The sequence below is a fragment of the Schistocerca serialis genome, chromosome 2 (assembly GCF_023864345.2).
Source record: "Schistocerca serialis cubense isolate TAMUIC-IGC-003099 chromosome 2, iqSchSeri2.2, whole genome shotgun sequence".
NCBI classification, from domain to species: domain Eukaryota; kingdom Metazoa; phylum Arthropoda; class Insecta; order Orthoptera; family Acrididae; genus Schistocerca; species Schistocerca serialis.
In genome coordinates, this window is record NC_064639.1 from 244,013,266 (window position 1) to 244,035,351 (window position 22,086).

At 45.1% G+C, this 22,086-nt stretch overlaps 1 protein-coding gene across 1 annotated transcript in view; it reads right to left on the minus strand.

Annotated features, from left to right (window-relative positions):
• Window positions 1–22,086, minus strand: part of LOC126456988 (protein Wnt-1-like) — a 221,049-nt gene that overhangs the window by 13,336 nt on the left and 185,627 nt on the right. Inside the window, exons 3-4 of the mRNA XM_050092951.1 lie at window positions 7,267–7,427; window positions 4,310–4,453 (exon numbers count right to left, since the gene is read on the minus strand). Coding sequence (XP_049948908.1) covers window positions 4,310–4,453; window positions 7,267–7,427 — 305 coding nt within the window. The remainder of the gene's footprint in view (window positions 1–4,309; window positions 4,454–7,266; window positions 7,428–22,086) is intronic.

Here is a 22,086-nt window from a genome sequence, read left to right on the forward strand (position 1 = left end):
TGTTACTGCGAATCTGCCATGTATCATTTGTTGAGTGCAACAATACAACCAGACTGCCGTGAGTGGAATTATTAACCTGCGCCAATAGCTGCAGCTGCAGTAATAGATCTGAACAGGTCGAACGCCCCGGAGAGAAAACGCGCAACTGCAGGCAATAAGTGGACCACTCTTTGCTCGCTATAGTCGAGAACGAGCAGGGAGTGAGTGCGATACGCCGATTTGTAATGCCTGTGCGTACGGCCGTTTAGTCCCCGCGTCGCCGCTGCCGTTCAGTTCTCACGAAAGCGATCTGCGGCTTATGGCCTGGTAACATCCACGTGGGACAGCGATTAAGTTTTTACGCGCAGCTGCCACCGCCCTGTGTCTACACAGCTCGCTATTAAACGTCGGCCTTGCCCTGCACCCCTCCTCCCCACGTCCCCTCCACTGGCACCCAGATCTTCTCCGTGGTAGGGGAAGATAGCACAGGGAGAGGGGAGACGGGGCGGGGGGGAGGGAGGGAGCAACAAATCACAACCCGCGCTCTTTTAAGTGTTTCCATCCACAGCCAGCCACAAGAAAGGCGCAGCGCTCAATTTGTACCGGTATTAATTTCCAAAGACGTTTTGCCCGAAACGCCAAAAGAGGAGGGCGCCACTCGGTCCTCTCTTTCGTTTTCCGTTCTTTTTTCTGCCCCCTTCCTCCGCCGCTCCCCGCCTTCCCCTTGCGCGGTCGCCATCCATTTGCCTTGACTTATGGTTGCGCCCGGCCGGACTGGCCTCGTCTGCAGGGCGGCCAATTTTGCCCACAAACATTTCACTCGGAACAAACGTAGGCAGTACAGAGGAAATCAACAGGGGTGACCACGAGAGGGGGGCGCGGTAGGGGAAGGTGGGAGAGGAAGACAGAATTCTACGAGCACAAAAACCGGCACTAAGGCCGGTGGGGCTCCCTTTTACAAGCAATTATTCAGTTCCATTTTATTGCGTCATTAAGCGAGGCTTGCGTGTACGCGGGTATGTGCGCGGCATACGTGCGGGGTTTTTGCGGCGCACAGGTTGCCCGCCCTGGCCGTTGCATCCCCCCTGAATGAGTTTTTCAGCGCCTCCGCGGGACTGCCCACCACCTTGAACTGCTATTTGCTCGCCATTGTCTGCCGCACGCTCTCGGCTAATTAAAATTCTACCTCCGGCTCGGCGGCAGCTGGGAGCAGGGAGCACGATTCCGCTCAAAAATAAAAGTTACGCCGATTAATTACTACGAAAGCCCTTCCTTTTTTTCTTTCCTTACTGTACCTTCACAAGAGAACTTTTTTTCCCTCTCTGGCGTCCCCGGCTCGTTTTCTTTGCTACCAGAGCTCAGCTTTAAGTGAAATACGACGTCGAGCTTTAATAATATCGTAATGCAGGTGTAATAACACATTTAATGAAAACGTCTACTGCCGTGGAGCATGCTGGGCCATCCTGGCAGACGTTTGCCTTCAGTAATTACGCGTTTTTGCCATCTGCGACGACAGAAACTTTCCCGCACTTAGATCGCGGGTGGCATCGCCGTCACTTCCCTCCGCATGTAATTAATTGCTAACAGCGAAAGACGTCTACTGTGCGGAACCCGCAGAGTGGGCTGGCTGTCGAAGTTTATTTGGCGGATGCAGCTATTAGTGTTCGAAGGCGCTCAGAAGCAAACGACGAAAAAATACAGTTACGGTTCTCGCCTAATTAAACCTACACGGTGAAGCTGTTTCGGTTTAGTCTCGTCGGAGTGTCTGTACAGGGAGTACTAGGTCTGTGAGATGATGCATGGAGAGGGTATTTAGCTCCTGAACTGACGAGTTACTTTCTAGCAAACGGCGTGTATATGGGACATCGACTGGATTAGTTTAAAAAGGTTACAAAACGAACCCATCTATTGAAAATGTTGTCACAGCCGACGTTCCCCAGCGAAATGTGACAGATCCTTTGCTTTTCTTGAATCTACATAAATAATTTGGATTGCAGTTTACCAGCTCTCTCAGATTGTCGTAGTTTACCTTCTAGTGAAGTCAACAAAACCAAAGCGAGCTACAAAATTACTTTGACGAGATATCTGAATGGTGCAAAAAATAGCGATTGACCCTGAACCGTAGAAGCTGTGTAGTCGTCCATGCACGTAGCTAGAAAATTCCTCTTACATGATAAATGACACAAATTTGCGTAGTGTCGATCCATTTAAACATCTAGTGATACTACCTAATAACAACTTAAGCTGAAGAAGTCACGTATAAAATGTTGTGGACAACTAAGGACAGAGATTTGATAGCAGAACGCTTAAGATCTGCATCAAATCTTCTAAATAAGCTGTTCTTCTAGAGTATTTCTGCTTATTAGGAGATACTTGCCAGAGAAGAAATGAAAGCGAAAGAAGGGCTGTACGTTTCGTGTTATCACGGTAAAAGGGAGAGAGTGTCATGGACGTGATAAACAAACTAGGGTGACGTTTATTAAAAGAAAGCAATCTCTTATTGCAGTAATTTCTTTCTTTTCTTTTTTTTTTACAAAATTTTAGTTAGCAAATTTCTCCTGCAATGGTCAAAGGTCAAAATATATGTCTCACTTGAAGGACGAATGACTATCGCGATGAAATGAAGAGGGATCAGAGCACGCAAGGAAAAGTCTTGCGTCTTCATTTTTCCCACCCGGTGCTCGATAGTGGGAAGTTAGAGATCTTGGAAGTGTTGTCTTACACCACGTGTAAAACACATACTAACGACATAGATGTCGAGTAGTTGAAATTTTTGTAAATCTGAAATCGATCTTATGTCACAAACCTTCGCAGAACGGTCGCGAATCTCTTTAACGTACAACGCCATTTTTTTTTCTTTATCTATAAGAATCCAGATCTTACTTCTCGTATGGCTCTAAACGGTACTGCAGAAAAGCAGGGTCTGAACCCCCGCTTCAAGCTTTCTGAATGAGTCTGTTTTGTTAAGGCATTTCTGGCGAACTTGGTGATAGCTACTTCAACTAGAGCCCCACCTTTGCGCGTCATTATCCTGTGTTATGCAACCACGAACCCGGGCCTGGAAAATCCGATGATGGTTCTGTATGTTCCGAGAGTCCTCTGGGAGCAGAATCAAGTGTTTCCTTAAGAAGTGGGACAGGATCACAGTCTACCAGTAAGCCGCTGGAGCTGGTCTGAAAGTGTCTTTAAATGCCCGGGAAAAGGCTTGTTCTTCTTGTTTGAGAGCAGGTAAGGGCCACACACATGAGCGTTTCTCTTGTGTAATTCCAGGTGTTCCCCCTTGAGGGGAGGGGAGGGGACACTCCTCTCTCTCTCTCTCTCTCTCTCTCTCTCTCTCTCTCTCTCTCTCTCTCTCTCTCTCTCTCACACACACACACACACACACACACAAAGCATGAGGGAGAGGGAGGGAGGGAGGGAGGGAGGGAGGGAGGGAGGGAGAGAGAGGGGGAGAGAGAGGGGAGAGAGAGGGGAGAGAGAGGGGAGAGAGAGAGACTACTCCACCGCTCCGTTTCGACGTGAAAGGCAAGACAGCGTTTCGAGTATAGTGCGACCGTCGCCGTCAGCTGTGGCGCTTTGCTGCGGGCAGGTGCCGGTGCACCTGTCTTATTATACTAGTTTTTCTTTTTTTACACTGAAAAGTGAAATAACTTGTAAAATATATATTGATAAGTTCCATTTCTAAACTGAAAGGAAATAGAAAATTTCATATTTTCGTCCTTTCAACTCAACTGAAGGATGAAGGGGAGGTGAAGGAGGAGTTGAAGGTGTGCTGTGGTTTAATTTCCTGACGGACAATCTGCTCACGTTTATCCTCATGGATAACGGAATTCAGGCAGAGCAAATATAAAAATCTTGTTACATTTAGGTTTAAAAAACTAAGAACGTGAATCAGTTAATTAGCAGTTAATTCGTAGATGTTCTTGGGGATTTGAATTGTAATTGAATTTGATGTTTGATGGAATATGTTTACGGTGCGGTTATGAATTTACTCGGAAAAGACAGGAAGAGGTTGACAGCAGAAATGATCAACTAAATGAAGAGGAAAGAAATGTGTCTAGAAAGGATGGGAGAGGCAGAGGGGGATGGGGAGGGGGAGATAGGGGGAAAGAGGGGGAGATAGGGGGAAAGTGGGGGAGAGAGGGGGCGGGGGAGAGAGGGGGCGGGGGAGAGAGGGGGCGGGGGAGAGGCAGAGGGGGATGGGGAGGGGGTGATAGGGGGAAAGTGGGGGAGAGAGGGGGAAAGTGGGGGAGAGAGGGGGCGGGGGAGAGAGGGGGCGGGGGAGAGAGGGGGCGGGAGAGAGAGAGAGAGTGAGTGTTGGTTAACTCACCGCTCGGCCCGCCTCATTGTTGTGAAGATTCATCTTCTCCCGGAGGGAGCGTCCGCGCTCGCCCGTGTCGACGAACTCGCGGGAGAACTTGAAGCCGTAGTCGATGTTGTCGGAGCAGCCGCCCCACTCCCAGTCGGCCGCCGCCTGCGCCGCGGTGCGGCCCCCGGTCGCCGCCACGCCCGCCCCCGCAGGCGCTGCCGACAGCAGCCCACCCGCTCCTGCAACAACCACAACATCGCTCACCTGACATCTCTGGACATCCGAAAACTCCTCATATCGTACTGGAATATCGTCTCCTGTGCGAGAAGTGTGTTACTGCTCTTTCATGTCACTGGCACTAGTGCGGTTTTAAGTAAAAATCACTGGAGCTATGTCATGCGTTAAAATCAGGACAGGATAGATGTAAGTCAGAATTGATGGGGGAAAAGTTCATAGTAGCATACGTATCAGACGGAAGATTTGCGTTGCAATTAGAAGAAGGCTGAAGCTTCTTATGTTGGAATATGTTGCCCGAGTACTTTGTAGCTGTCACTCAAATACAGGTGCACAGTTACACACTTAATGCCACTGCATCGGCAACCAACGTCGGCAAATATTTTTGTATATCTGTTGGGATATAGTACACCAACAAAATTTTTGTACAAATAGTGAATCATATGGATACAAAATTTGATTGAAATTGATCCAAGCGTTCCTGAATTAACTTGCTATGTCACTATCTTTTCATTTCCAGCCCTATAGGTGGTAGTTGGTTCTGACCCAACAGAAACCTTCACAGATGTGTGCAACAAGTCACCACTGTTTCATCGCCATCGCATGAGTGGTATAGGAACACATAGAAGACGAACACACAAATATTCGTTTTTTAATCGAATATAAAATATACATTGTAGAGGTTAGTGTCCAAAACCTGACTACCCCCCTAAAGTTGGCCCCATGGTTCTTAGTTGTGCATTCTCTTAAGCTACATGTAGTAGCTCAGGCTTGCACCACTCCGGCGCGGACTGCTGCTTCACTCGTTATTTATGTTTGACAGTAGGCTACATGTTTTGACAATGGAAAATTTTTTTCTGCCTTGTACTACATTTTCCGTTATGGCAGATAAGCCATTCAACATGTGTCTGTTCTTGATTAATAAGTTTCAAATGTTAGTGTTTATGACTAAACGGTTTCATTCAGATACATGGTTAACAAAATATACGCTATAGTTGCTTAAACCAGATCCCTTACTTAATGTTTCAAATCTCTCGTATTAGTACACACTTTTATTCTTTTGGAATCCTAGTGCAGTTTCGAAGAGGATAATGGCGAAGGTTGATTAAAGAAAGTGGAGTGCTTCTAAAGTGACTAAAGCTATTGAAGCAGTTCATAAAAATCAAGTGAGTTGGAAGGAGGTCAGTAAGCAGTTTAATGATCCAGAAATAACCCTTACGAGGCTGTCCAGCATGAAGTGCGGTACACCAGAGGAAGCAGCAAAAAACAAAACAGGCGGACCTACAGTTCGAGTAAAGATTTCGAGGAAGATCTTGTATAGTACTGTCTTGCTATGGAAGTTTCTGTCTTTGGGCTTACTCGTAAGGAACTGTGAATAATGGCATTACGGTTGTCAGAGGGGAATAACAGTAAATACCATTTCAAAGGCGAAATTGCTGGTGAAAATTGGGTTAACGTTCTCGTTAAATGTCACAAAACCAAACTGTCAGAATGAAAACCTACAGGAACATCGTATGGCAGAGCTATTGAATTAAGCAAAGGAATCATAGAGACATTCTTTAACTTTCTGAAAGATGCAATATTAAACCTACTTTGAAACTACAAGATGTTTCCTCTTATTTAATACCTTTGTCCAATTTTGTTTAGTGCTTTTTGCTTATTTTTAAAAGGGGTCCGATTTAATTAAGGCTTCTAAGAGTAAAACGTAAGTGGTGCATAACATTATATTAAAATTATGATACGGTTTTGAAACATGTAAGAGGTCCATGATTAAGGAATTTGTTGCTAGCGCACTCGAGCAGATGTAATTTCGATGGATTGCTCTCGCGCTGCCTGCGATATGTAAGCTATAAGTGTCTCAGAGCAGAGAGTACTGTTGGCTGCAGTAAGAGCAGTGTCAGTAGCAGCAGTATTAGTAGTAGCCATCAGTCGTGTGTGGAGTTGGCTGGGCCGGTCTTGGGGAGCGATGGCGGATCCTGAGCATTGTAGTATAAGGTAAAAGCAGCCTCGCGCGTATGTACTATTGTTGTATCAGGTCCCATGTGAAATGCTTTAAAAAGTCTCTTAATCTTTCTCATAAAAAAATTAACTTTTAACAATTATTGATCTCAATTTTAAGAATTTACTAATTTCTCCAGTCCATGGTCATTCTGATTATTGTAAAGAAAAATCAGTTGTTTCTGTTATACATGACAAATCTATCGGCCAGCATTGCACAGGGCTGTGCCAGAAAATTTTAGTTTCATATAGGAGCAGATATATACGCGTTATCCGGCGACTTTATTGAGGTAAGAATTTTCAATTTATTCAGTATGATCTTTCAGGGCCATGACGCAGCACTGCTGACGTCTAAAATTTACCAATTTAAATTCACAGTCAATTATTGAAAGGTTATAAGTGAGCCACAATTTTATTGAGAGATTACTCACATTTTATTATTGATAGGTTACGCAATTTTTTTATTGGGAGGTTACGCTGAATGTGAATGCAATATATGACTATTTTTATCTGTTGGAAGGTTACATTGAATGTGAATGAAATAAATATATTGTTTTTACTGTTGGGAGGTTACGGAATTTTTATCTGTTGGGAGGTTACAAACAATTTTCTACTGTTTTCTGTTTTTAAAAAATCAAAAGCAAAGTGGGGTGGGGGGGTGTCCGGCTTTGGGCACTTTCCTCTGTTAGCTTTTTTCCTTCGGAGACGTATTGGCGGCTCGGCTCCTTACCTGCAGCGGCGGCGGCGGCGGTGCCGGGCAGAGGGTGCTTGGCGTGGGCGTGCGCGCGGTGCGCGTAGCTGTGGTCGCACGAGCAGGCCGACACGCTGCCCTCGGAGCAGGCGCGCGCTATCGCGTGCGTCACGCCGGCGCTCGTGATGGCGTAGATGAACGCCGTCTCCCGGCAGCCTGCAACACGGCCCACACCGCGTAACGGCCTCCTCATTGTGTGCTCACAGCAAAACGTCGTTTAGCTCTAACAACTCAGCACTACTACTATGAAGCAGTGTCTATATCACGAAGGGAAAACTTCATATTCACTGTTTCGTATAATTAAGCCTGCCGTAAGCTACTCTCTACAATGTATAAACTTACGTTCAATGTCTAACACAGCACCAGTTACCAAGACTATATTCATGTAGCTTTTAAGAATGAAACCACTTTATGTTAGCGACTTCCAACAAACTTTAATACAATTTCAAACTTTTTCTAAATTTTTTTTCTGGCACGTAATGGCTTTACATGCTCTGTTCTAAATACACTACTGGCCATTAAAATTGCTACACCAAGAAGAAATGTAAATGATAAACGGCTATTCCTTGGACAAATATATTATAATAGAACTGACATGTGATTACATTTTCACGTAATTTGGGTGCATAGATCCTGAGAAATCAGTAGCCAGGACAACCACCTCTGGCCGTAATAACGGCCTTGATACGCCTGGGCATTGAGTCAAACAGAGCTTGGATGCCGTGTACAGGTACAGCTGCCCATGCAGCTTCAACACGATACCACAGTTCATCAAGAGTAGTGACTGGCGTATTGTGACGAGCCAGTTGCTCGGCCCCCATTGACCAGACGTTTTCAGTTGGTGAGAGATCTGGAGAATGTGCTGGCCAGCGCAGCAGTCGAAGATTTTCTGTATCCAGAAAGGCCCGTACCTTAAATAAAACAGCAAATTGGGAAGGTGTATTTGGTATACACGCACGTATGCGCGCGCGCACACACTATTTATATACATGTGCAGAGTGGATGTTTGTGTGTATGAGCACGATCACCTACCAGACTCCGTGATTGATGTCATCCAAATCTGGCACAGAAACAACAGACCTTTTGAGTATCAGCACTGTGGGGTTTATAAGCACCTACCTCCAGTAGGACCAAAGATATGGGCAAAAACGATATACAGAGAAGCCTTACTTGAAACGCCAGAACGGATTCAGCAATTGGTAAATAGTAACTAACATGGAGACGCGTTTAGTATACTCCCAAGCTTTTTCGTCTTTACATTGTCGAAGCCTTTCTCTAGGTCCACAAATGCTAGGAATGTATCCTCAGTTTTCTTGTATGTTCCTTACATTAGTAATCGGAATGTCAGAACTCCTTTTCCACTACTATTTCCCGTTCTGTAACCAAACTTACCTCCACCCAGTGAGCATTCACCCTTCATTTCTGTCCCTCTGTTTATTATTACTGGCAGCACGTGAAAAGCGTGATTTGGCAAACTGATGTCCCGATAGCATTCAAATTCATCAATACATACTTTTTTTGCAAATGGTGATACTAACGAAAAACGAAGAATCTTGACTACCTTTATATAAGCATTCTGTATATACGCGGAAGAATCTGAAGGTGACGATCATTTTGGTTTTCGGAAAGGTAAGGGCACGACAGAGGCCGTTCCGACGTTGCGATTGTTGATGGAAGCAAGACTTAAGAAAAATCAAAACACGTTCATAGAATTTGTCAACCTCGAGGAAGTTTTCGGCAATTTAATACGGTACAAGATGCGAAATTCTCAGAAAAATAGAGTGAGGTATAGGACAAGACAGATAATACACAATATATACAAGAACCAAGAAGGGACAATAAGTATGGAAGACCTATAACGAAGTGCTCAGAGTAAAAATGGTGTAAGGCAGGTATATATAGTTGTTCGACCGTACTGTTCAACGCTTCTACTCAGGAGCAGTGACAGAAATAAAAGAAAGCTTAAAGAGCGGGATTAAAATTCAGGGCAAAAGTATTTGCTGACATTGCCATCTTCAATGAAAGTTAGGAAGGATTGCAAGACATGTGAAATGGAATGGACAGTCTTACAGGCACACACTACAGACTAAGAGTAAACTGGAAAGGAAAACGAAAGGGTTGAGGAGTGGCAGAAAGGAGACGGCCAATAAACTTCAAAATAAGGGACCACGAAGTAGACAAAGTGGAGGAATTCTGCTACCATGGAAGCAAAATAAAACGTGTCCAATGGAGCAAGAAGAAAGGAGGACATCACAAGCAGATCAGCACTGGCAGAGAGGCCATTACTGGTTAAAACATGTCTGTTAGTATCGAACATCAGCCTTAATCTAAGAAAGAAATCTTTGGAGCACAGCAGTGTATTGGAGTGTATCGTGGACTGTGGGAAAACTGGAAAATAAGAGAATCGAAGCGACTGAATGTGGAGCTATTGAAGAACGCTGAAAATTAGGTTGACTCTTGGAGTAAAGAATGAGGTAGTTCTTGGCAGAATCTGTGAAGAAAGGAACATACGGAAAACACTGATAAGGAGACAACTTGATTCAAATGGCTCTGAGCACTATGGGACTCAACTTCTTAGGTCATAAGTCCCCTAGAACTTAGAACTACTTAAACCTAACTAACCTAAGGACATCACACACACCCATGCCCGAGGCAGGATTCGCACCTGCGACCGTAGCAGTCCCGCGGTTTCGGACTGCAGCGGCAGAACCGCACGGCCACCGCGGCCGGCAAGGAGACAACTGTTTAGGGATCAAGTGATAGTGAAAGGGTACAGTACCGCCCGACATTGAAAATAGGTACAACATTCTTCGTTATTCTTGTCATAACAACATATGTTTTGTAATAATAACTCAATTTCACTTAATACACCGAAGCCGGATACCAGTGTAGGAAAGAATGACAATTTATTTATTTAATTGATCACATGTGCACTCCCACAAAATAAATCCCTACACCAATTTGGTGAGATCTGCGAAATGAATGAATGTATGGTCGTCTGCTAACCACAGATAGTGAATGTGTAATATGTGATCATCTTTGAGGCGGGCCTTTGGTCACCTTTGGTGGAACCAAAGAGAAGAAATTTACCTGAGCTTTGAGCGCCTGAAATGTGGCTGACCAATACGGTAACATGGTGCGCCCCCACCTCGATGGAGGTGCGAGCTGACCTGAAAAACTACCATGTTTCAGCACTCTGCCGCTGGATCTAGTGCTGGTAAGACCTGTCTCAGGTGTGCTCCGTAAAGACAAAAAAATGGAGACATGGTATGCATGTGAAATACGTAAGAGTAGTTTGGAATAATAATTTCTCTATTTCAGGAACTTTTGTGGGGAGATTAAATGTCAGGCAGGTAATATTAAGGGGATCGTAGTAATCTTCGGAACTGACCAACGGTCACAATGAAACCACGTGTAGCAATAAGCTGAAATACTTCCGAGTGCTTAAGTTAAGCTGAATTACTAGCGTGTGTACTATAAGTTGGAAATATTTAAGAAATGGCGAGTGCAGGACTTGAAATTAGAGACGAGTACTTCCACGTGGTGAGTACTGTGTGAGTCTCAATCTGTGTATGAGACAAAGGATAAAGAGAAGTACTCGTCCATGGTATCAGTTGAGGACTCGCCTGTGTGATGAATATGTTCTTAATATTACTTTGCGTGTGACGCTTGATTCAAACTGTAATACTCTGAGAGAGAAGCAAGGTGAGTCAGCCGTCTATCCAGCAACGCCACTTGGCTTGCATTGCACAGGAAGACGTGCATATATCCTCCAGAGTTCATAGTAGGAAAGAAAAGTTACGAAGTGGGGCAGTGTCGTGTGAAACTGGGATGAATACTAATTGAAGTGGGAAAGCTGAAAGTGATGTGATTATAATGTTGTGACTATTCCTTGTCTTGTATTCCATGTTGCAGTGTGGTGTATGTCATGTAATTTAAGTATGTGTGGTTTGCATGGGAGAGTAGTAAGGTAGTTTCAGAGGTAGTGGGTTATGCATGTTCCTTTTGTACCGCTCGGTCTGGAGGAAAGTTTCGTGATGATGGTTGTGAGAGTCGAAGTGTGATGTATAGCAAAAGATCCACCGTCCTATCCAGAAAGTGCACTGTAGCATTAAATAATTACGAGACCATAAGATAATCACCAATGTAAAGCCATGCCCACTGGGCGGAATTTCTCATGTGTTATTGTTGTAGGTTATAGAATTTGTGTGTTTAGGTTACAGAATTTATCGCAATAAATAAGATAGTGAAAAGAGAAAGATTGGTGGCCTTTTCCTTCGAATTGTATGTTGTCATGATATCCAGAATTTATAATGTGTGCGCCATTCATAGTCAGTGCGATGGCCAAGTGTTGATAAAAGCCGTTAAATAAGAAAGAAAATGTGGTATTGCCAGTGCGTAGTGAACAGTCAGTGTTGTGTAAATTACTAGTAGTCAGATGTTCGTTTCCGTTGCGTAATATTCAAACAGGAGAATAACTTGTAACTTAATTGTGAGTACTAGAGTTCATGTTACTCGATAAATAAGAATGAGCCCACTCGCATGGCAGACCATTCATCTTGTAGGCCTGACTGCTTGATGCCACAGTATGAGCAAGGCATGTGGGTGCCTCTCAATAGCTTCCGTAATACTAGACACGTGGGTACTCAAAAACAGGACAGGACGAGTAGTACGATTGTCAAGGGTACTAACAGGAAGCACGGAGAAACGGGAGGCTTCTGCTTGGATTCTTAGACGGCAGAGTTAGTGGTGGCCTGCGGCCGCCGTCCTGAATAAAGACTTTTCGTCACTGAGACCTCTCCCCCCTCCCCCCTTTGCCTGCGCAGCTTAATGACTGCCTTTGATCATGGGCTGCATGACCAGTGGCCGGCTTACAATGGGTGCCCCTGGCCCGCGCGTAATCACCAGTCCCCAGTAGAGGCGATGAGAGTGGAGCGCAGCAGTGGCAAGTACCCAACCAGCCGTCTTGACACACAACTCGCCGCTAAACAGCAGCGCGCGCCCTCGCCCAGTGCAGAGACAATGGCCCTTTGGAGGGCCGGTCAAAGGGAAGGGGTAAGTGCAGGGTGCACTCGCGAGATTAGGCGCGCACCACTCGCCCTTCAAAGGGCCGGCGAGCGCCCACCTGAGGAGGGACAGCCGATACGGCGGAAGCGGCCCCGGCCTACAATGTGCCAGGAAACCGCAAACAAACAGACAGGGGGCGTGCCGAAACGTAATCCCGACGCAGCGGGCGCGTCCTGAAATTATAGCCACGCAATACCGCAGCGCCTCCCACTGCTAGTTGCCACGGCACCACCCCTCTCTTCTCACGAGCCTTTTCTCGATACTCGGCGATATTTGATATCGCCAATGCTTATACGGTTCCTCACGAGTGACCCGGCTCCTATGGTACGTCGGGAAACGTTCGTGCAAACGCCGCCGCTGAAGTGTTCCATTTTTCAAATAAACTTATGTGGTTCCAGTGACCTTTTCAAGTCTCAAATATCTATTATGTATATTTTCAGACTGAAGCACGGCGGAAAATTTGTACAAAGTCCAGGATTCGAACCCAGGTCCCCTGCTCATTAGGCAGATGCGTCAACAACTACGCGACCCTGGCAAGTGGCTTTGCACAAATGCACAGACTACCCCAGCACACCACCTTCTTCAATCCAGATTCCCCTCAGAGCGCAGACCATCCGGTATTCCTCCTAAATTCGAACAGCATTGCAAAGGCTTTCCAGATGTGTTGGAATAGCCCTCAGCATCGAACGAAACGGGGATTCTGCCTGAATGGCAGGCATATATGCTTTACTCGAATTGAGGCCTTTACAAATTGGTTGGTTGGTTGATTTCATTGAGGTCATCCGTCCCATCGGAATAGGGAAGGAAGTCGGCCGTTCACTTTCAAAGAGACCATCCAGGCATTTGTCTGAAATTATTTAGGGAAATCAGGATGTAGGGACGCGGGTTTGAACCATCGTCCTCCAGAATCCGAGTCCAGGGTGCTAACCACTGCGCCACCTCGGTAGGTCCTTTACAAGTCTCCTATGATTGACGAGAAAGGCATGCTGGGATAGTCTGTGCAGTTGTGCAAAGTCGTTATGCCAGAGTGGCGTTGTGGTCAGTCCATCTGCCTAGTGACCAGGAGACCCAGTTTGGAACCCTGACCTTGGTATAAATTTTCATGCATCCCTTTAGTCTGCATATATACATCACAGAAGATTGAGAACTGAAAAAGTCTCTGGAAACATATAGTGTCATTTGAATAAAGAACCAATGTCTGAGTTTGAGGTAGGATCAGTTTCTCGTTCGACGCTGAAATGTTATTCCAGTATAGTCGCAGAGGCTCTGCAATGCTCTTCGCATTTGGGGAGGAATACCAAGTGGGCTGAAGGAGTGAGTGGGAATTTGGACTGAGAGGGAGGCGTGCTAGAGTCGTTCGTATCGTTGTGCAAAGCCACCGTGCCAGTGTGCTCAGTGCATCTGCCTGGTGAGCAGGAGACCCGTGTTCGAATCTTGGCCTTGGTACAAATTTTCCTTCATCGGTCCAGTCTACATATACACATCACAGATTTTTTTATTTTTGTGTGCCCTCCAGCCCACGTTTCCTTTATTAAATATACTACTCAGCAGATCGGAAAGTAAGCTCTGAGAGCGATAATCTTCGGCTCGCCGGTTCAGTAAGGAAGTACCACGATACAAATCCAAATGCACTAGGTTCGATTCTCAGGTGGCCTCACAAAATTTGTCATTTTCTTTCTCTTTCCTATCTGTGAGTGAGGTATGAAGTCTAAAATGCCATGTCGAGAGTTTTCGGAGGGAACCGAAAAATGTAGGTTGTCCTAGTTACAACTGGATGGATAAATCAGTTTAAAGGTACGATGAAGGCCAGTGCAATGCCTAGTAAAGTACTGCTCTGTTGAAACTATGCTTCCCGCTGAAGAAGAGTTCAATTTTACATAACTGATCTTATAACATGGTGAGCTTTATTTTGCTAGCCTCCTGAGGAGCACTCATTTAGCAATTGGAGGTCAAGGAAGACTGTCTGACTTATCATGATGCACATTGTTCTGATCTTCCCCATGTACATTATAGTAAAGATGCAGGTTAGAGCCGGCCGGGGTGACCGAGCGGTTCTATGCGCTACTGTCTGGAACCGCACGACCGCTAGGGTCGCAGGTTCGAATCCTGCTTTGGACATGTGCGTGTGAGTGTGATGTCATTAGGTTAGTTAGGTTTAAGTAGTTCTAAGTTCTAGGCGACTGATGACCTCAGAAGTTAAGTCGCTCAGAGCCATTTGAACCTTTTTTTTTTTTTTTTTTTTGCAAGATAGAGGAACAGCGTCTGATCAAAAGCATCAGGACACTTATTACTGGACATTGTATTGGGAGTTTTCGCCCTTCAGCTTTATATGACTTGAATTCTACTGGAGACACTTTCAGTGAGGTATCTGAATGTCTGAAGGATTGGCAGCTCATTATTCCTCAACAGGTGAAACCAGAGAAGTAAATGATGTTGCACACTCCAGTATGGGGCGAAGTCGATGTTCTAACTCACCTAACTGGATTCATGTCTGGAGCCTGGGCAGGCCAGTCCTTTACAGAAATGTTATTGTCCACAAACCACTGCCTCGCAGATGGTGTTTATGAGAGGGTTCTTTGTCATCCAAACCAAAGTCTTCGTTTCTAAGCTGTTCTAATGTGCAAAGTCCACAATGCCCTAAAATGTGTTCATACCCTTCCGCACTTAGCGTTTTCTGGAGCATAATGTGGGAACCATACCCCAACAACGGTAAACACCCTCTACCGTAACACCTCCTACTTCGCATTCAGTATCTGCATTTTACATGGCGGCTGGTAACGTTATCAAAGCATTTGCCAAATCCAAATCCTGTCATCGGACTGCCACAGAGTATAACGTGATTCATCTTTTCAAATGAAGATATACGGAGGATGATTCAAGAAAATCCTTAAGTACAACCCTAAACGCAGGTGAGCCGTCGTGATGGAACGATGAACATAACCCGAGGTGACAAAAGCCATGGAATCCCTCGTAATACCGTATCGGAACTCTTTTTGGCCGGCGTAGTGCAGTAGCTCGATGTAGCATGGACTCGACAATTCTTTGGAAGGCCCCTGCAGAACTGCTAAGCCCTGTTGCCTCTATAGATATCCGTAACTAAATGCGAAAGTGTCCTCAGTGAAGAATTTTGTACACTAATTTTGTACAATAACTAACTTCATGACTAGGTCCCATTATTTTTCAGTTAAGACTAATGTCGGGCGTTCTGGGTGGCCAAACCCTTTCCTCGACTTATCCGGAAAGCTCTTCAAACCAATCACGAACAACTGCAACCCAGTGACATGGCGCATTCTCATGCATAAAAATTCACGCGTTGTTTAGGGAACATGAAGTCCATCAGTGGCTACAGATGGCCTCCGAACATAACCATTTCCAGTCAACGATCTGTTCAATTACACCAGAGCACCCAGCCCATTTCATGTAAACACAGACCACGCCGCTATGGAGCCACTACCTTGAACGGTGCCTTGTTGACAACTTCCGTCTACGGCTTCGTGTGGCCATTGTCACATTCTAACCCTATTAACAGCTCTTAACTGAAATCGGGACACATCTGATCAGGATGCGGTTTGCAAGTCGTCTAGCGTCCAACCGATATGGTCAGGAACCCAGCAGAGGCTCTGCAGACGATGTCGTGCTGTTAGCAAAGGCACTCGCGACGCTCTGCTGCTGCCATAGCGCCGGCCGCAGGTTCGAATCCTGCCTTGGGCATGGATGTGTGTGAGATCCTTAGGTTAGTTAGGCTTAAGTAATTCGAAGTATAGGGGCTGATGACCTCAGATGTTAGGTCCCATAGTGGTTAGAGCCATTTGAACCTTTTTTGCCATAGCTTGTAATGGTTCTTTATTTACGTGACCATTACGGCACCCCAACCCCAGTTCTCGATACCAGTAACATCGTACTACTTTTCCGCGAAGTAACAGACATATTTTTGTGACAATATTCGCATTTAGTTTTATTTATAGTGATATGGTTCTTGTGTGTATTCATTCCTGTGAGACTGTAATAATCTTTGACTTACTTGTATCCGTTTTGGCGCGAATGCAGAAGTTGTTATTTCGATTTGTAAAAGCACACTCAAGTCTTCTGTTTGGTCAAAGTGGAAATTAAATATATGAAGATTGATACAAAACTGTTTTCTTGATGATGTGACAGTTAAGAAGAGGTATATGTGAATTACAAGAAGTTTAATTAAAATGTGGATCGTGAACACCAATTCAAAAATTATTTCTACCATAGCATTGTTCTGATCTGGGATTGTTTGATCATTACGAATTTGCTGAAAAACGCATTTGTTAGGTCTCCAAATGTTGCTATAAAATACAAATCTGGATCTTCTAGCAATCAAAGTGGAATCACCCTAGAATCAACAAGATGAACCATGACAACGTCGACGAAATCTACGTGGAAATCCATTCAAGATAATTGCCAAAATTAATGACTTTTTTACAGTGACTTCTTTATTTCCATTCTGATGATACCATCCACAGTCAATAACTTTGTTGTTGCCCGATAAACTGAACATAAGCTGTGTGAGCAACATTATTAATCTGATTTCTAACCTACTTTTCTAGTGGTGGTATTGTTAGAAGCTCATTAACGCCAAATTTCATCGTTCCGTCCTAACGAATTCGGTCGTCGTGCGTCCCAGATTGATTTTTGCGGTTACTTAAAGCAGTGCTACATGTCTGTCTGCACTGACAGCTCTACGCAAACGCCGCTGCTCTCAATCAAAGTGAAAGCCGTCGGCCACTGTATTGTCCGTGGTGATAGGTAATGCCTGAAATGAGATATGCTCGTCACTTTCTTGGCACTGTGTATCTCGGAATATTTTATTCCCGACGATTTCCTATGTAGAATGATGATGTCTGGTTTGTGGGGCGCTCAACTGCGCCGCTATCAGCGCCCGTACAAATTCCCAACCTTTGCTCAGCCCAATTTCGCCACTTTCATGATGGTGATGAAATGATGAGGACAAAACGAACACCCAGTCATTTCGAGGCAGGTGAAGATCCCTGACCCGGCCGGGAATCGAACCCGGCCGATGTAGAATGTCTCATGCGTCTAGCTCCAAGCACCATTCCGCGTTCAGAGTCTGTTAACTCCCGTCGTGGGGCCGTAGTCACGTCGGAATTTTTCCACATGAATCACCAGAGTACAAAAGATAGCTCCACCAACACACTGTCCTTTTCTACCTTGTAAACGCGATAATACCTCATGTATATGTCCATATCGCTATCACATGACTTCTGTGCCCTCAGTGTATTCGTGAAGACAAAACAAGTAGATACTCAATCCCATGATTTAAGACGGCGGCGACGACATTCGAAAGGCGTTTGACAGAAAGGAACTGTCGCTGTGGTGGTTGTGTTCCCGAGTGCTTCATGCTGATACAGTGCTGAGCTCAGAGCGGACCGGCTGCAGCCGACACACGGAACACGCCACTAGCGGTTAGCAGTGGGCTCGCAGACGGTCGCAGCGGCGGAGAGATCAGCCCGTAAAGTGGCGGCGGAGTTGTGGGAGGTGCGCGCCCGCGCGTGCGCGCGCCGAGCCGTGTAACCCGAGCCGGGCCGGGCCGGCTATTAAGACGGCGAGTGTCCCTGGCGATCGGCCGGCCGCAGGTCATCGTGATGACGTAATTACCCGGGCGGGCAGGCGCAGGGGCCGCCACCATTAGCACGATATCCATAACTCAGGCCGGGCCGCGAGGGTACAGTCGCCGCCGCAGCCGATGCGCAGACGGCTTCCCAGCCGCTCAAGCGCTCGCTGGGGCCGACCTCTTTGTTAGTGCGGCGTGCTGGACACACTGGTCTTCAACGATCCACAGCAGCACCATCGTCCTTGCTTAACTTGGAGAGCACCGCATCGGTACATAGCAAGGGTGTACCGTGAGGATCAATTTTGCGGCAGTCGATATTTACTGTGTGTATAATTAATCCACGAAGATTGCGCCATTTCCACGATGTTAAATTTGTCCATGTCGTATGACTTATTTGACAGCTGCAACTGTATCGTAAGATTTTTCTGAAATAATATACAGGGTGTTACATAAAGGTACGGCCAAACTTTCAGGAAACATTCCTCACACACAAATAAAGAAAAGATGTTATGTGGACATATGTCCGGAAAAGCTTAATTTCCATGTTAGAGCTCATTTTAGTTTCGTCAGTATGTACTGTACGTCCTCGATTCACCGCCAAGTGGCTCAATTGAAGGAAGGTAATGTTGACTTCGCTGCTTGTGTTGACATGCGACTCATTGCTGTACAGCATCAAGCACATCAGTACGTAGCATCAACAGGTTAGTGTTCATCACGAATGGTTTTGCAGTCAGTGCAATGTTTACAAATGCGGAGTTGGCAGATACCCATTTGATGTATGGATTAGCACGGGGCAATAGCCGTGGCGCGGCACGTTTGTATCGAGACAGATTTCCAGAACGAAGGTGTCCCGACAGGAAGACGTTCGAAGCAATTGATCGGCGTCTTAGGGAGCACGGAACATTCCAGCCTATGACTCGCGACTGGGGAAGACCTAGAACGACGAGGATACCTGCAATGGACGAGGCAATTCTTCGTGCAGTTGACGATAACCCTAATGTCAGCGTCAGGGAAGTTGCTGCTGTACAAGGCAACGTTGAACACGTCACTGTATGGAGAGTGCTACGGGAGAACCAGTTGTTTCCGTACCATGTGCAGCGTGTGCAGGCACTATCAGCAGCTGATTGGCCTCCACGGGTACACTTCTGCGAATGGTTCATCCAACAATGTGTCAATCCTCATTTCAGTGCAAATGTTTTCTTTACGGATGAGGCTTCATTCCAACGTGGTCAAATTGTAAATTTTCACAATCAACATGTGTGGGCGTACGAGAATCCGCACGCAATTGTGCAATCACGTCATCAACACGGATTTTCTGTGAACGTTTGGGCAGGCATTGTTGGTGATGTCTTGATTGGGCCCCATGTTCTTCCACCTACGCTCAATGGAGCACGTTATCATGATTTCATACGGAATACTCTACTTGTGCTGCTAGAACATGTGCCTTTACAAGTACGACACAACATGTGGTTCATGCACGATGGAGCTCCTGCACATTTCAATCGAAGTGTTCGTACGCTTCCTAACAACAGATTCGGTGACCGATGGATTGGTAGAGGCGGACTAATTCCATGGCCTCCACGCTCTCCTGATCTGAACCCTCTTGACCTTCATTTATGGGGGCATTTGAAAGCTCTCGTCTACGCAACCCCGGTACCAAATGTAGAGACTCTTCATGCTCGTATTGTGGACGGCTGTGATACAATACGCCATTCTTGAGGGCTGCATCAGCGCATCAGGGATTCCATGCGACGGAGGGTGGATGCATGTATCCTCACTAACGGAGGACACTTTGAACATTTCCTGTAACAAAGTGTTTGAAGTCACACTGGTACGTTCTGTTGCTGTGTGTTTCCATTCCATGATTAATGTGATTTGAAGAGAAGTAATAAAATGAGCTCTGACATGGAAAGTAAGCATTTCCGGACACATGTCCACATAACATATTTTCTTTCTTCGTGTGTGAGGAATGTTTCCTGAAAGTTTGGCCGTACCTTTTTGTAACACTCTGTATACCGGGTGATCAAAAAGTCAGTATGAATTTGAAAGCTGAATAAATCACGGAATAATGTAGATAGAGAGGTACAAATTGACAAACATGCTTGGAATGATATGGGGTATTATTAGAACCAAAAAAATACAAACGTTCAAAAAATGTCCGACAGATGGCGCCTCATCTCATCAGAATAGCAATAATTAGCATAACAAAGTAAGACAAAGCTAAGATGATGTTCTTTACAGGAAACGCTCAATATGTCCACCATCATTCCTCAACAATAGCTGTAGTCGAGGAATAATGTTGTGAACAGCACTGTAAAGCATGTCCGGAGTTATGGTGAGACATTGGCGTCGGATGTTGTCTTTCAGCATTCCTAGAGATGTCGGTCGATCACGATACACTTGCGACTTCAGGTAACCCCAAAGCCAATAATCGCACAGACTGAGGTCTGGGGACCTGGGAGGCCAAGCATGACGAAAGTGGCGGCTGAGCACACGATCATCACCAAACGACGCGCGCAATAGATCTTTCACGTGTCTAGCAATACTTTTTTTTTGTTCTAATAAAATCCCATGTCATTCCCATGCATTTGTGTCAATTTTTCCCTCTCTATGTACATTATTCCGTTTTCAAATTTATACTGACTTTTTGATCACCTGGTATATTGCAATAGTTAGTTGTCATTAATTTGTTATTCGATAGATACGGGAAGATTTCAGTTAGATTACATCATGGTCAGACAGAGGTTCCGAAATCAGGTATTGGATTGTAAGGCGCACCCAGAAGCAGATATAAACTCAGATTACAATGTAGTAGTGATGAAGAGTAGGCTGAAGTTTGAGAGATTAGTTAAGATGAATCAATACCCAAACAAGTGAGATACGGAAGTACTAAGGAATCACGAGATACGCTTTTAGTTCTCTGAGGCTATAGGTACTGTGATAAAGAAAAGCTCAGAAGGTAGTTCATCTGAAGAAGAATGGACGTCCCTAAAAAGGGCAAGGACAGATGTTGGAAAGAAAAACACAGATACTCTGGTAACTGCAAAGAAACCATGGGTAACAGAAGAAGTATCTCAGTTGAGTGATGAAAGAAGGAAATAAACGTTGTGGAAAATTCAGGAATACAGAGAGTCACTTAGGAATGAAATAAATAGGAAGCCCAGAGAAGCTAGGCGGAGTGGATGCGTGAAAAATGTGAAGAAATGAAAAATGAAATGATTGTCTGAAGGACTGACTCAGCGTACAGAGAAGTAAAAATAACCTACGGTGCAAATAAAGGCAAGAGCGATAAAACTGAGAGCACAAAGGGAATTCCATAGTTAAATACAGACGCGAGAGCGGATTGGTGGAAAGTATACATTCAAGGGGAAGACTCGCGTGAAGTGAAAGAAGAAGGAACAGGTGTTGGTATAAAAGTGATAAGCGATCCAGTGTTAGAATGAAAATTTCAAGGAGCTTTGGAAGACTGAAGATAAATAAGGCAGAAAGATAGATAACATCCCACCAGAATTTCTAAAATCATTAGGGGTAGTGGCAACAAAACGGCTATTCACGTAGGTGTGTGGAACGTATGAGTCTGTCGAAATAACATTTTAGTTCCGGAAAACATCTCCCACACAATTCCGAAGACTGAAAGCGCTAACAAGTGCGAGAATTATCACCCAGTCAGTTTAACAGCTCATGCATCAAAGTTGTTTACAAAAACAATGTACAGAAGAATGGAATAGAAAATTGAGGATATGCTGGGTAACAATCATTTTGGCCTTAGGAAAGGTAACTGCACCAGAGAGGCAACTCCGACGTTGCGATTGATAATGGAAGGAAGACTAAAGAAAAATCCAGATACGTTCGTAGTATTTGTCGACCTAGAAAAACCGTTCTACAATGTCAAATGGTCCAACAAGTTCGAAATTCTGAGAAAAATAGGGGTAAGCAGTAGGAAGAGATGGGTAGTATACAACATGTACCAGACCCATGAGGGGAAAGTAAGAGTGAAAGACCAAGAACGAAGTACTCTGATTAAAAAGGGTGTAACACAGGGATGTAGTCTTTCGCAAATAAAAGGAAGGTGCAAGTATGGGATTAAAATGTGAAGTGAAAGGATATCAACGACAAGATTCGCTGATGACATTGCTACCATAAGTGAAA